The 13821-nt window shown below is 39.8% G+C and overlaps 1 protein-coding gene and 1 long non-coding RNA gene across 2 annotated transcripts in view; one reads left to right on the forward strand and one right to left on the reverse strand.

The window, feature by feature from the left end:
- Positions 1-2774: 2774 nt before the first annotated feature.
- On the reverse strand, positions 2775-5904 carry LOC118363696 (uncharacterized). Its single transcript, XR_004821448.2, has 4 exons — positions 5472-5904; positions 4989-5101; positions 4600-4670; positions 2775-3244 (listed from the first exon to the last, which is right to left on the reverse strand). It is a non-coding gene; the product is annotated as an uncharacterized LOC118363696 (long non-coding RNA).
- A 229-nt stretch (positions 5905-6133) lies between these two features.
- The window catches only part of LOC118363695 (zinc finger E-box-binding homeobox 2-like), an 80039-nt gene continuing 72351 nt past the window's right edge, over positions 6134-13821 (forward strand). The window contains 2 exon segments of the mRNA XM_052488521.1: positions 6134-6301; positions 7806-7952. Of these exon segments, the coding sequence (XP_052344481.1) occupies positions 7880-7952 (73 nt within the window). The 5' untranslated portion in view covers positions 6134-6301; positions 7806-7879.

The following is a 13821-nucleotide window of genomic DNA, read 5'->3' on the forward strand; positions in this document are numbered from 1 at the left end:
ACCATCACTCTTTCATATATCTTTATGTACACATTCTTTATCCCCTTACACTTGTGTGTATAAGACAGTAGTTTTGGAATTGTTAGTTAGATTACTTGTTGGTTATTACTGCATTGTCGGAACTAGAAGCACAAGCATTTCGCTACACTCGCATTAACATCTGCTAACCATGTATATGTGACAAATAAAATTTGATTTGATTGAAATAAGAATATGTTCTTAACTGACTTGCCTAGTTAAATCTGTGAACACTCTTTACCTACCCTGTGGTGACCAGCGGCTTCACTGTGATTAATATTTTTCTCAGGATGAAAAAAAATCACAAACAATAGACAGTGTTACAACTCACAATGACTAAGGTATTCTCTATTATTTTACACCCTGGTCATTTGAGAGTCAAAGTACCCCCTTAGGAGGACTAAACCTTGATGAACACTGATAGTAGATATCCAACCTGATAATTGTCCTACCATAATTCCATTAAATAAACAGTGGCTGGTAGTTGGGAGGGTGGGGGAGAATTACATGTCATTTTCTGCATTGTTATTCAGCCACATCAATTTGAGTTTATTGGGTTTTTATCCAAGACATATCACCCTTGCTAAAGAAAAGAGTCCCCTCATCCAGCTGGTCCTGAGGCTGAGTTCACAAACCTGTTCTACTAACACACTGACCAGAACATCCAATCAATCAGAATAAAACAAATTACAACACAGTCAAAAACAAAACTACATTGCTTATTGGGAAACAAAAGCAGAAGCACAAGGCAAAATGCAGTGCTATTTGGCCCTAAATCGACAGTACACAGTGACCAAGCTTACTGTTCAAAACCTTTGAAAAAACATAACAAAGTACAGGCTCAGTGAGCACAGCCTTGCCAATGAGAAGGGTAGACACAGGGAAACCTGGCTCCCTGTAGAGGAAAGGCTGTGCAACCACTGCACAACAGCAGAACCTGAGACAGCTGCATTTCCTGACGAAATGTCCAAAAAAAGTCAAACAATCAGAGAGTGTAATTTCCCCAAAATTGAAACCTTTATTCAAGGTTTGAAAGGCCTCTCTGATGAGAATAAGCTACCCATCCTGTTGGATGAGGACACAGAGAGCCATGGGTTGGCAGCACACTACATTGCTGCCTGCCATAGGGACAGTGTCTGACAGACCAACCAACCTGCACATGTCCTCTATGCTTATTGTTATTGTTCAATGTATTTTGACCCTTAGTTATTGTTGTTACTGTTGTCCCGTTGACAATTACGTCATGCCAATAAAGCAAATATAATTTAATTGAGAGAGAGAGAGAGAGAGAGAGAGAGAGAGAGAGAGAGAGAGAGAGAGAGAGAGAGAGAGAGAGAGAGAGAGAGAGAGAGAGAGAGAGAGAGAGAGAGAGAGAGAGAGAGAGAGAGAGAGAGAGAGAGAGAGAGTAGAGTACACATGGTTTGGTTTGAGGAAACAAGTTAGTTATATTAATTTTATTTCTATGTCCTAAGAGGAAGTAGCTCGCATCATCTATGGAAGCAGACATTAAAAGGATGATATGCAAATGTAGGGAAGAGATTAGAGATACAACAGTTATTCAAATGTTTGATTAATAATGCATCATCGCCACCGTCATTTATTCATTCCAGGGAGCGATAAGTCATCTTTCGAGTCAAGAGTGAAATACGTTTTCCTGTTTTCCTTGAGCAGCTTACCTTTTTTTTAAAGCACACATCATTGGGTGACTAACTTTTGTCCATGTCAAATATTAACTTATTGTGTTTTATGTCTATCTCTTCTGGGTATAAATACTTCGCAAAGAGGGAATATCCAAATATTAAAACAGGAAATACTGGTTTTCTGAGTCCCTCACAGCCTCCCTCCACCAATCTGTTACTTTTCTGGCCACTGGGGACCTGACCTCTTTCCACAGGAAAGATTCAAAGTAAAGCAGAACATCTGATCTGTCTCTTATTTGTGCAGCTCAAATGAACAAGTTGTAATTCACAGTCTCAGATCGAGTCACCATGCACTTACTCTGTTGATTTTAACAAGAGCAACCAACAGAAGAAAAATCTACGTTTCTGATGTAAGATTTTTGCTTCTAAGCAATCTGTTACTTTGCGATCTCTCTCTCTCTCTCTCTCTCTCTCTCTCTCTCTCTCTCTCTCTCTCTCCTCTCTCTCTCTCTCTCTCTCTCTCTCTCTCTCTCTCTCTCTCTCTCTCTCTCTCTCTCTCTCTCTCTCTCTCTCTCTCTCTCTCTCTCTCTCTCTCTCTCTCTCTCTCTCTCTCTCCTCTGTCTCACTTTCTTTTATATACACTGAGAAACATCTGAAGTGTTTTTGAGAAAAGCACAAGCAAAGGACAAGTGCTCATTTGCCTGTAAGGCCTGTAGTGAATGTAAACTAAATTCATTTCCCGTGTTTGAGACTTCTTCCCCGAAGATCACACACACACACACACACACGGTCGTAGTCTGTTCTCCAATTGTCCATCAATCTCTCATGTTCTTCACTCTGTTACACTGCGAGCAACGGTGGATGGCATAATATCTGCGGCTGTCTACAGCAGTGGGATCAGAATATCACAGAACGGGTCCCATAGAGAGACCTACAGTCGAAGTTGTTGTGGCGACTGTAGTGTACGGAGAGAGAGGGAGAGTTAAAAAACAAAACTAGAGGGATAGATATGGTCTGGTGAAGGAGATGCTTTGTGTCACACCATTATCATTTAGGCCCTTATACATTGTATTGTATACTAAACGTCTTTAGAAGGCTGTCAACTGTATGCTTAGGGCCTCAGACATACTAGATACTCACCATCGTTGTTAGAAGCTGTCAGCGGTATATAGGATATATGTAGTCATAAAAGTAGTCATACTTTATGTAAGACATTGAATTATCTTCAACATAAATCTTACTTACCGTAATGGATCATATACCGTACTTGTGGTTTGTGAACTTATTTAGGGGCGACATTGAAACAGTGAAATGTAGAGCAGCTTTGGGGTATGTTCTCATGTACAGGAAATGACACCGTCCTGTTCTCCTCCTCCTCTCATCCCCCTCTCTTATTTAGTTTGGGGATTCCATTCCATTCGATTCTTTTCCCACCACCACCTGTGAATTCTCCTCCTCCTCCTAAGTTTTAGCACAGATGTAACATTTCTGGGGAGCAATTCCATCATGATAGCTGCTCCTTTCCCAGCACAGAACAGCAGTCCTGCAGGGAGTTGGAATCCAAAGATAGCCGTGTTTCCATGCGACTGTATGGGGAGGACAACATCAATTACATATCTTTGGAAAATATAATAATTTGTGGCTGGTTTGGAATTATACAATAGACTAGGATTTGTGTAACTGCTGTACTTTTACCCGACAAGTTATCTTGGCAATAGTCAGATAAAAGGTCTTATTAGTATACAAAGAAACAACGTGTTATGCTTATGATACTGTTATGGCAGGTGAGAGGTCACATCTGGCTCCTGATATAATCATGAACCTTAGTGTGCTTCAGCAGTGGAGTCTATAAACTGAACGGAGTCACCGTCTGCTCTCTGCATTCAAAGTGTGGCCGACAAAAAAAGGTCTTGGGCTTCACTCATCATCCTCCACCTTCCCCCCTTTTTCTTTCAAAAGGTGTTCCACCTGATGAGGGTGATTTCGGGACCCTAAACGGTCAGTAATGACTTTTTAAAATGTATTTTTATTTTATTTTATATATTATTTCACATATTTTGCTATCCTCAACTGTTAAAAAATACAAGTGCACCTTATTGTAACGCTAGAATCCTTATACCTGACAGGTGAGTAGACCAGTTGACTGGTTGAATAACTACTAGGTTAAATACCAGGATCATTACTGATTCCACTGTGTATTCTGTACTGCAACACTATGTTATAAACCATAGGCCTATACTGCTTCTGTGGTGCATAGGATATAAGCTATACAGTTTTATTGTTGCGCCACACGATCATTTAAATGTCAACCTAGTTGAAATTGACATAGCCTAGATGTATTTACTGCTTCATAAAACGGTCATATTTGATTCCTTGCTAAATGAATAAGTAATGATAAAACTGACAAAGGGCATATATTTGCTGTATTGATATAATTCATACCGGCAAACATGGCACGTACAAATAAAGACACTTGCTTTCCAGAGCCACAAGAGTGTGTTGTGTTTCCTCTCAATTAAATTAACAGATTCATTAACGCTAAGGTCCCCCTATAGGTCATCCATCGTCAGTAATCCCCTTTCACGCTGTATATGTTTGTATAAAATATTCAAGCTGGAAGCAAGGAGCGGTGTCACTCAGAGCGCGCGGGAATGAATGAGCAGGGACACCGCTCCAGTTGTTGAGCGGCAGCACAGAGGGATTTGGCAAGTCAGACAGAGACCATGCACTTGCTTGACATACATTCGGTGCGCACTTAAAATGAATGACTTTGCGTCTTTATCTGGCATGCAATTGCAGGCTATTATTTGCTGTCAAAATCGGAAGCGAATCACACGCCTACATCAGTCTTAATCTCACACACATGCTGTACATAACATTAACACACAAAGCAGATTACTCCGTGGAGCTGCAAAACTTGAGTTTGGAGTAGCCTACTTACCAGCTGCAGTAAAGCGGGATCCCCTTCTTCAAGTCTGTAACGCACTATCACCTGACTGCGACCAATAACAGCTGCATAAATGACAACAACGTTATTTTGTACATACCTAGTAGCTAATGAAAATACAACAGAAATATAGTAGTAGGCTACAAATAAACACAATACTGTACGTGTAATAATAAACATAATAATCTGAATATTACACTTTTTTTTTAGAAATTAATATTCTTAATAATAATCATAATTGTAATTAATACAATTATATATAATTCATTAAAATGAATTGCAGATAAAAAAAATATTGAAAAATACTCTAATATCAATCTATTTTCAGCTGTGCTGTCTATATCGACCGCCTTTTGGAATATTTAATGCCAGATGTTGAGCACCTTTTCCTCTCGAGCTGTGCTTCCAAGTTCTCTGGAATCTGATTGGCTTTGGACAAACGCATCAAACAGTCGAGCCTCTTGATTGATGATTTAATTATCCATACAGTTGATAACTGCATAGGACAGGACAGAAAATATAATACTTTATTTACATAACCAATCACAGCGTTGAAAAGGTGGAGCCTCCCTCTCCATCTATAGTGAGAGACAGACAGAAATAGAAACAACAGCATCACAAGGAAAATACATGAATAAATCAAATAGAGAAATCTTAATTGGAGTAATAACCATGTCATATAGTTGCAATAGAGAGAAATATTTTGGTCGATATAACATTGAATAACACCTGTGAAAAAAAGGAATAAATGTAATGTAATGTAATGTACACACTTGACGTGTTTCAATCCTGGTCAGAGTGATGAGTTCACATACACTTTGTTTAAAACACACAGGGAAAACTTCTAATAAAGTACCTGTACGCACCTGACTGCACCTGGCACTTGCGAGAAGCACCTCAATACACATCTCTTTCGCTCTTGTAGGTGCATGGGGCATGCGCCGTTATACATGCTCCACTCATAGTGGTTATTACGATAGTACAACATAAACGCACGTCCATAGAGGCAAATAAATACACGTTTACAAATATAAAACATTAACAACCCAAACCGCTGATGCTCACTTCCTTAACACTCTGCAACCCTTATACTTTCATCCCTGGTATGTGTGAGAGTCAGTCAAACTTGCAACGCTATCATTTCGGTCCCTTTCCCCCCTTTCAGATGTGGTCGTGTGGGTTGAATATGAGAGTGTTCCAACTTTTCTTCTTCCGGATAATATTCTTGTTTCTTCGGCTGCTTATACGTGGTAGTCATAGTCCGACAGTCACAGTTCATTTCACTCGGATCAAACAGCCTTGGAGATAAAATAAAAAATAAAAAACGTATCACGTTTACCAAAAGATGCTCACGTTTGGTCCTGCTCAATTATCCCCTCCCGTGAAGACAGGTGGCGCGTGTCCCAGAGTTGGTTCTCTCCTCTCCTCCGTAGTACAGAAAAGAAAAAGAAAAAAATGTCATTAGAAGAGGCGTAACACGTCAGTCCGTCCCCAGGTTTGTTTCCTGGAGTGTCTGAAAGAGATCAGTCCTAACCTGCCCTAGCAGGAATAACGGTCCTTCCGAACCACTATTTCTAAGGCTTTATTATCGTTGCAAGGATCCCTGCACATTTCTCTCCGCAATTGCTTACCGCGGCAGTCTTGTGTTATCACTACAACCGAAGTCAACCGAAAAGATACTACTATACGAAATCAGGTATGTGTCCATTTCTTTACCTCGACTAATAACCTTTATAAAATAGGTCATTTATCATTTTAGAGATTGCGACTTAGAGCTTTTATAAGGGATTTGGTGATGTAGTATTGCGTTCACTTTAAACTTTCTCTACCTGCACAGGTGGATGAGGTAGCGGTGCCTTTTAAATATCTAGGCTTGCGAGTGCGTTCCAACAGAAAATATGCAGTTTTACAGAATATGATGAAAAGCCTACTCTTCGAGCCGAATAACCACGAGAAAAAAGAAAAAAAACAAGCCCGGTCTTATTCAGCTTTGGATTCACTTTCACCGAGCCAAGCACGCACCCTTTTGTATCCAACTCGTTCTTGTTAGTGTCTTTCTGTATTTTTTGGTTTCGTAGAGTAAAAGTTGTCTGTCTCACAATATGGTAAATATTCGCTTATCATATCAACGTTATTTATTTGTTCAGATAGCTGTAATATGTTTCAATTCCTGTCTGGATAATTGTATATTTGTTGACACATCATTTTGTGGTATTTGTTAGTTTTTGTGTGTTTATTTGTTTTTCCTGTCGTGGGTCGTTCCTCATAGTAATACAATCCATTGGCAGAATTTAACCCACTCATTTCGCACGATTAGTCCATTGAAAGCATGAATGTTTTCATGTTTTGTCTGTTTTAGCTTATTTATGCATGTACGTTTTTCAACATGACAGGCCTAAAACGTAAAATATGCATGCTATCTAAAATTAACCTTAAACGAACAAATGTAGTAATATTCGTAATTTAATTGTGGAGTACATTTACATTTATGCATTTAGCACTACGTATTTCACAACATAGCTTTTTGTATCATCTTTCATTTTTATTGTTTTGTGTTGTAAGTGATATGGGCCTAGCGGAGTGAAATTGCTCTTCTTTCCACCCTGTGATATTTACATTTGACACAAAGCCTATTGTTGAACTCATAACTTTAACATTGCCCCAGTCATCATCAATGTAGGTTACTCTCAATTTTAAAAATGTAAGGTTAAAAAAAACATAAACCCAGATAAATCAATGTAGGCCTACTGTTTGCGATATACGAGTTATTTTTATTTTTATATATATATCGAAGCAGAACATAAAATGAAAACAGCACAAAAGAAAATGATCAATGGTAAAACTTTTCTTATTTGAATGAACATAATGTAAAACGCATGCTTAACCCAGCACGGCCATGACTTGGTGAATTATGCCTCATACTGAAGGTGCAACTCCATGTCTCCCCCTTTCTCTGCCTCCTCTCCTTCCCCGTCGTCATGTTCACTTCCACTTATCATCATCCCCGATCACTGGCATTATACAGATCAACAATACATTGATCGACCCCTTATCGTACTCCAGCATAGGTATAAAATCAAATAAAATGTGTATATTGGGTTTTCTATTATTTTCTCTTTTACTTGGCGCCTGAAATTTAAATGGTTTCTCCCAGTCAGTCCAGTGTACCCACATTGTTGCTGCCTGTGTTTGGTTGTTAGATATTGAGCCTGCGTGCTGCTGCTGATTCAAGGAGTCGAGTCCATGCGAGCTGCCATCTGATCCACTCTTATCAATGAAGCACGAGATCATGGCGGATGGCCCCAGGTGTAAGAGGCGAAAACAAGCCAACCCAAGAAGGAAAAACGGTAAGAAAATACATATAAAAATAACATACTGTCATTTGCAAAATATGTTTGTTGTGGATCTAGAGCTGTAATGTTGTCACTGTGACTGTAGTTCAGAGGGGCTGGCTACGAATTACCAAATGCGTATTTTTGTTCTGCTCTCGTCTCATAGGAAATAAAGGGACACTTCTAACTGGGAAATAATGCGTAATGTGTCCGTATTGTACTGTGTACACAGGCGGGACTGTCTATCCTTCATTGTGAAATTAGGAGCACAACGTCTTTGCTAATTTCGTAATTTTTACAGAGACTATTATACGGAAGTTGTAATAAGTTGAGAGTTTATCGTTGCGCGAAAAGACTGAGTAGCAGTGAGAGGCATTTCAGAAAGTTTCCCATCCCATATAACGGTTCAGTCGCGAAGTCCCTTATTGCCCACCAAGACAAACCCGTTAGAGGAGGACTGATTTTATTTGCTGTTCTGTAGTTGACGTACCTGTAGATTCAGTTGTTTAGCATATTTTTTTTCAGCAAGTGTTTGTTCCTTATGCTACGCTACACATTGCTTAGATTCTCACACTCCTGAGTATATTATTTCATTAATGTAACTCGTTTGTATATGTCTAAACGTTATTGTTATGTTTAGTTCTCGCGTTGTACCCAAATAATTTGTTACAGTGTTACATCTACTCTCTCTCGAAACATTGTCCCCCTTTTCAGTAAGGAATGATTAGTGTCCCACACCGTTGGCAACTGACAAGAATATGAAACAGAACATGGGGGGACAATTCGCTGTGAACACGCTGTAATAGCTTAGTTGACTAATTTATTATAAACAAATAAGATGGCATGTACGCTAAGATGGTGATATTGACGGGTGGTGTGCCTCGTGTCATTTATTATATTATTAGCAATATGAAGTGCTTGTATGGAGCAAATAGCGGTGAAGGATACGTTTGTCACTCTATTATTGTCAACTGTTTGTTCACCCACCGAACTGTGTTACACGTTGGGAGTTATTGAACCATGTCGTGGATGACTTTTCGTAGGGAATATACGTCTGTTCCTTTCCCTTTTGTGGACTGTACACTACAATACACCCCGTGCCCAAGTAAATCCAGCATCACCACATGCCTGGGTCCCGAGATCTTTTCTTACACGGGAATGCCTTGCATTTTATTTTGTACCTGGTATTTTCAGTTTCTGTTGCTGTTTAAAGTGGCCTTATCAAATGCGTATGAATGTTGCTTGTACATGTGAAATGTCTCCCCTTTTTATGTGTCTCTTTTCCTTATTGAATGTTGTGTATTGATTCTCGTACAATCAATACAAGGAGAGTCATTGACAATTACAAGCGTAGCTTCCAGCCTGTTGTTGTTCTGAATAACAAAAGATAGGAGTGAAAGTAAGTTCCCCCTTTCACTGTAGTTTTTAGGAGATAAGAATGTTCTTTCTTCCTTTCTTGCCTCTGAGCACCAGTTCCCACCTGTTCCAGTAAACAAAAGTTTGGATTACTTTCAAACACTCCATTCAAGCAAGTGTTTTCTCACAAACACACACCTGATGATTGACATTTTGCATTTGTCAGACAGAAAAATCCTTTCAAGTTCCCTCCATTGCAACAGCAGCAAGCATCCTCACACACTCTCAATGCAAAAATAATTAGCAATGGTATTTTAGTCGCTTCCCCCCCAGTGCTGATGTGGTGTGCAGTGTGCACATATTATAGGCCGACTGAGCAAGTAGAAATTCGGCATTCTTGATTCTATCATATTTTTCTAATATGCCATTGTGATCACAGATGTTGCCCTCCCTATTTACATTTTCTCGTCACGAGATGCCTTCAATAGCTCTCTCCCTTTGGGAATGCTGTGGTTGAGCTATTCAGACAGAGTGGATTTCATTTTCTCCCCTGGATGCATGGAGAGATGTCATAGGAGCTGAGCTTGTGTGTCTGGCCGTTTAGATAACACCACTATATAGCTATCTATGAGGATCCTTATCAGGACGATAGCCTACATACTGAGGTTACTTGAATGCAGTACGCAAGAGAGAAAACATAGACCATCAATTGAAATATTTTGAATATTGATAGATTGATTATGTAAATGATTTATTTACGATATGGGTAGAAAAATACATTATTTTATGCATGACAGTTTGTCATGTTATCCAGAAGACATTTCTCTGTAGTTATAGATTTTTTTTCTTTTAGTAGTAAAATTTCAACGTTTTGATTCACATTTACGGCTACATTTTGTAGCCAGTATTCTGACCTTAGAGGGAGATTCTGTAATTCCAGGTACATTTATTCAGATTAGGTTATTTGGTCCCATTATCATAGGTAATAATGCTTTTCTAGCCATGCATAGTGGTTCTGACTTCGCTGTTTGTTGATAACACAACTTTTGGCGTGGGATTCTATAGGCCCACATATGATACGATACATACTTATCGTATCCATAGCTAAAGAGTGTTTAAGTCAATCTCACAGTTCGGTGCAAGGTGATATTGGCAACCCTGTAGTTTGTTGGAGTTTTTCTCTCTGCCTGCCTTCCCAGGTGTTGCAAGTCAGACCCAGCTGTGGGGCTCGACCTCACTGTGTGTTTATAAGTACCGCTGGCAAAGTACTCCACAAACCCTTTCCCATCTAACTGGATTAGTCCATCAATACTGTTAAAAATGAGTACTTTTGAACGGCACACTTTCAGTTTCCACACTTTTATTGCCCTCTCAGTATGGGTAAAGAGACATTTGCTCTGGGAATTGACAGACAATGGTACTGGTCGGCATCTCCCGCTCATCTATTTTGTTTGTGCGTGTTATGTGGGGTTGCTTGTATTTGGGTGTGCCATTTAATGAGGTGGTACATAAAATGGCACCACTTTTTTTTCAGGGAAAGTTTAAAATGTAAACGTAGAAATTCAGTTTTCCCAAAGGTCTGTTTATCTGATATTTCCTGTAATACAACACAAAGACCTATAAGCTTTTTTTCAATCAACAGAAAGCCTCTCCATAGATGTTCCCATGCTCCAGAATATATTGATTACATAATTGAAGGTATAAAAAAACAAGAAGCTTTCCAGCTTCTCTCTCTGTCTCTCTCTCTCTCTCTCTCTCTCTCTGGCTCCAATAGTTTAATACAATGCTGTGAATGTGATTATAAAAGCCTGTGTGCATTCACGCTAAAGATATAAAGGAGTCTTACTAATTCTTTAGCCTCAGCCCTGCTTTCAGCCCAAACAATGGCAGATTCCTTCCAGTCTAAACATTTTGTCCATCTCTATTATTCATTTGCTTTTAAGGTGCATTTACTCCCCAGCCGAAGAGAAAAAGCCCACCCCCCCCCCCTTCCCCTTCCCCTTTTCACAAATTTCTCCTCTTCCCAAGGTAGGCACTATTTTGTTGCTGTCACAGGGAAAAGGAGGGCAGGTTCGCTGGCGCTCACGGACAATTGATTGTCAGTCGTAATGTGTTTCATTTACATGTTTTATAACGTCAATAGTGCTGGGGTGTCCACTGTACCATTCATGCTGCCATTCCCACAAGGGTGCAATTGTCTAAGCAGCCAAAGCTAGTTACCTTTTCTGATGGCTTTTTCACTCGGGCAAAAATGGAAAGGGCGGTGTTGCCGTCGTGCGTCAGTGTTTAGAGAAGGATTATTTTGTTTAAGCAAGTGAAATAATTACTGCAGATATTACGAGCCAGCAAGAAATGATCTCCTTTCGGCCGGGGCCTGCACTGTTCGCATGGCAGCAGTGACAGGCGTGAGGTGTCCAGACAGACTCAGGGTTTTTAGAAAAGCTATTTCATATGATGAGGTATTATTAGATTGTTTACTTAAGATGGTATCTGGTAATGGTAGATACAGCATGTTGAGGATGTGTGTTTTTGTGCACTTTTTTCCAAAAACAACATCCTGATCCTGATTTCTGGCATGTCGTTATGCGGGGCCTTTGTTGCCCTTTTCACCCTTTTCAAGCAGATACAGTTGGTTGATGCATCACTGTAGTTTGATGTTTATAATTCTTTATCAAACGGGGGTCATCATAAGCTAAATATATCCTTCTGCTCCAACTACGGTAGTCAAACGTACACCACTGAACACTTTTGTGTTACCGGATCTCTACCTGTTAGATTTCAGAACTTCCGGAATAAAAAATTTAAAAAACATATACATTCCATTGCCTAGTGTGGTGACTTTCGACTTAGTAAAGGTTTTAGTTAATTCAAAACTACATAGATCTCCTTAACATCACATTCAGCCACAAACACATGTTGTGTTTGCTGTGATGAACCAGATTCACGCCAGTATCAGATGATTCTGAATCGGACCAAACATGACCATCTCTACAATCGGACACCGATACGCAACTTTATCCCCCAAATTCTGTCTGTTTAAAACATTTTAAAAAATCTTTCCCATTTTATTTTTTTGTTTTGGGTTCTCTATTTTCTTCTCCCTCTCTGGCTTGTGAAGATATTTTCGCCTAACGGGGAGAACACACACAGCAGAGGCACCGTTAGCTGAACCCCTGACACCGCGGTCTTTGGAATGCCTTAGGTACGATTTCACTTTCGCTCACATCAATGCTGACCTGAATGTCTTTCATATCTGATCCGCCGTGTCTCTCCCAGTAAACATCCCCCGAGGGGAGAACAAAGAAAGGAGCTCTTCTTCTTCTTAATCACAATTCAGCCCTTTCACCGCCAGCAGGCTACATTTGCATTCAGCATCAGAAAGGCCGAGATGAAAAGGGGGAAAAAAGGAAAGCAGAAAGGAGAGCAATAGCAACAAAAAAAAAATGGCAGAAGGGTGGGTGGTGAGCAAAATAACTTAGGTGTTTGTGGCTGTTTGTTGGGCGTCCCCTGGTTACTAGCCTAATATAGCTCCTACTCTACCGGTGTAGGCCTGGCCCTCCTGACGGTCAGATAGTGTTACGAGATGGCATGCCTGTACTATTCATGGACACTCACTCTCACACTTAAGGAAAAAAAAATGAAAACGTGTCTGAGACGGATCAGATTCCAACTTAAGAGGTCTGTACTAGCTCGGCGCAGGTGTGTTTAGACACAATTACTTTTTTGGGGGTGTTTCTCTTTTGTCCATTTTGAAATAAGAATTGGAGAGCAAAGCAGCGCTTATGTCTACTGTTATTTTTCAAATGGCATTCTCACGTGATATTGTAGGGATTCCTTGTGGATGTGTGTTTTGTATGTCACCTGAAGAGCAGGTGTGTCAGAGGTCAATAGGAGAGACTATTTCTGGAGTTGTTGCAGTGTGATCTTTCAAAGTATAATGCTAGTTGATACACTATGCTGGGTTTACTGAGAAAAGTTTAGTCGTTGTGTTATGAGATGAAAATAAAAACCCGTTCAAACAGAGTTGCCATTTTTGTTTCTCTTTACTTTATAGCTCAGTACTCTTTCTACTTTAAGATTAGATTTGGTCCCCCCTAGAAATCTGGACCAAAGTTTAACCACATGCCTCCAGTCTTCTCTTAAGTTGGTTGGCGAGATATCTTTATTGCATAGTGAGATCTAATTCTTCTCTCTCTCTCTCTCTCTCTCTCTCTCTCTCTCTCTCTCTCTCTCTCTCTCAATCAGACTAAAGAATCATGTATGCAAATCCGTTGCCAAGCTTTCAAAGAGGGGATGCTTCAGCCTACAACTTTAAATGCATCATGTGATATGAATTCCGTATTCTTTCTTTTATTTTCCAACCAGAACTTTTTGTTAAGAAAAAAAAGGGTTATTAGTACACCTTCCCCCCTTCCCAAGCTGACCGGGATTTAGACAGATTTACTTCAGCAAACACCTTTGGACACTGGGGGAAAGTCGGAGTCTGTTTGCAAAAGGAGTCCTTTGTTCCGAGAGGCGCAGGGATAAT

Source organism: Oncorhynchus keta, chromosome 30, assembly GCF_023373465.1.
Source record: "Oncorhynchus keta strain PuntledgeMale-10-30-2019 chromosome 30, Oket_V2, whole genome shotgun sequence".
NCBI classification, from domain to species: Eukaryota; Metazoa; Chordata; class Actinopteri; order Salmoniformes; family Salmonidae; genus Oncorhynchus; species Oncorhynchus keta.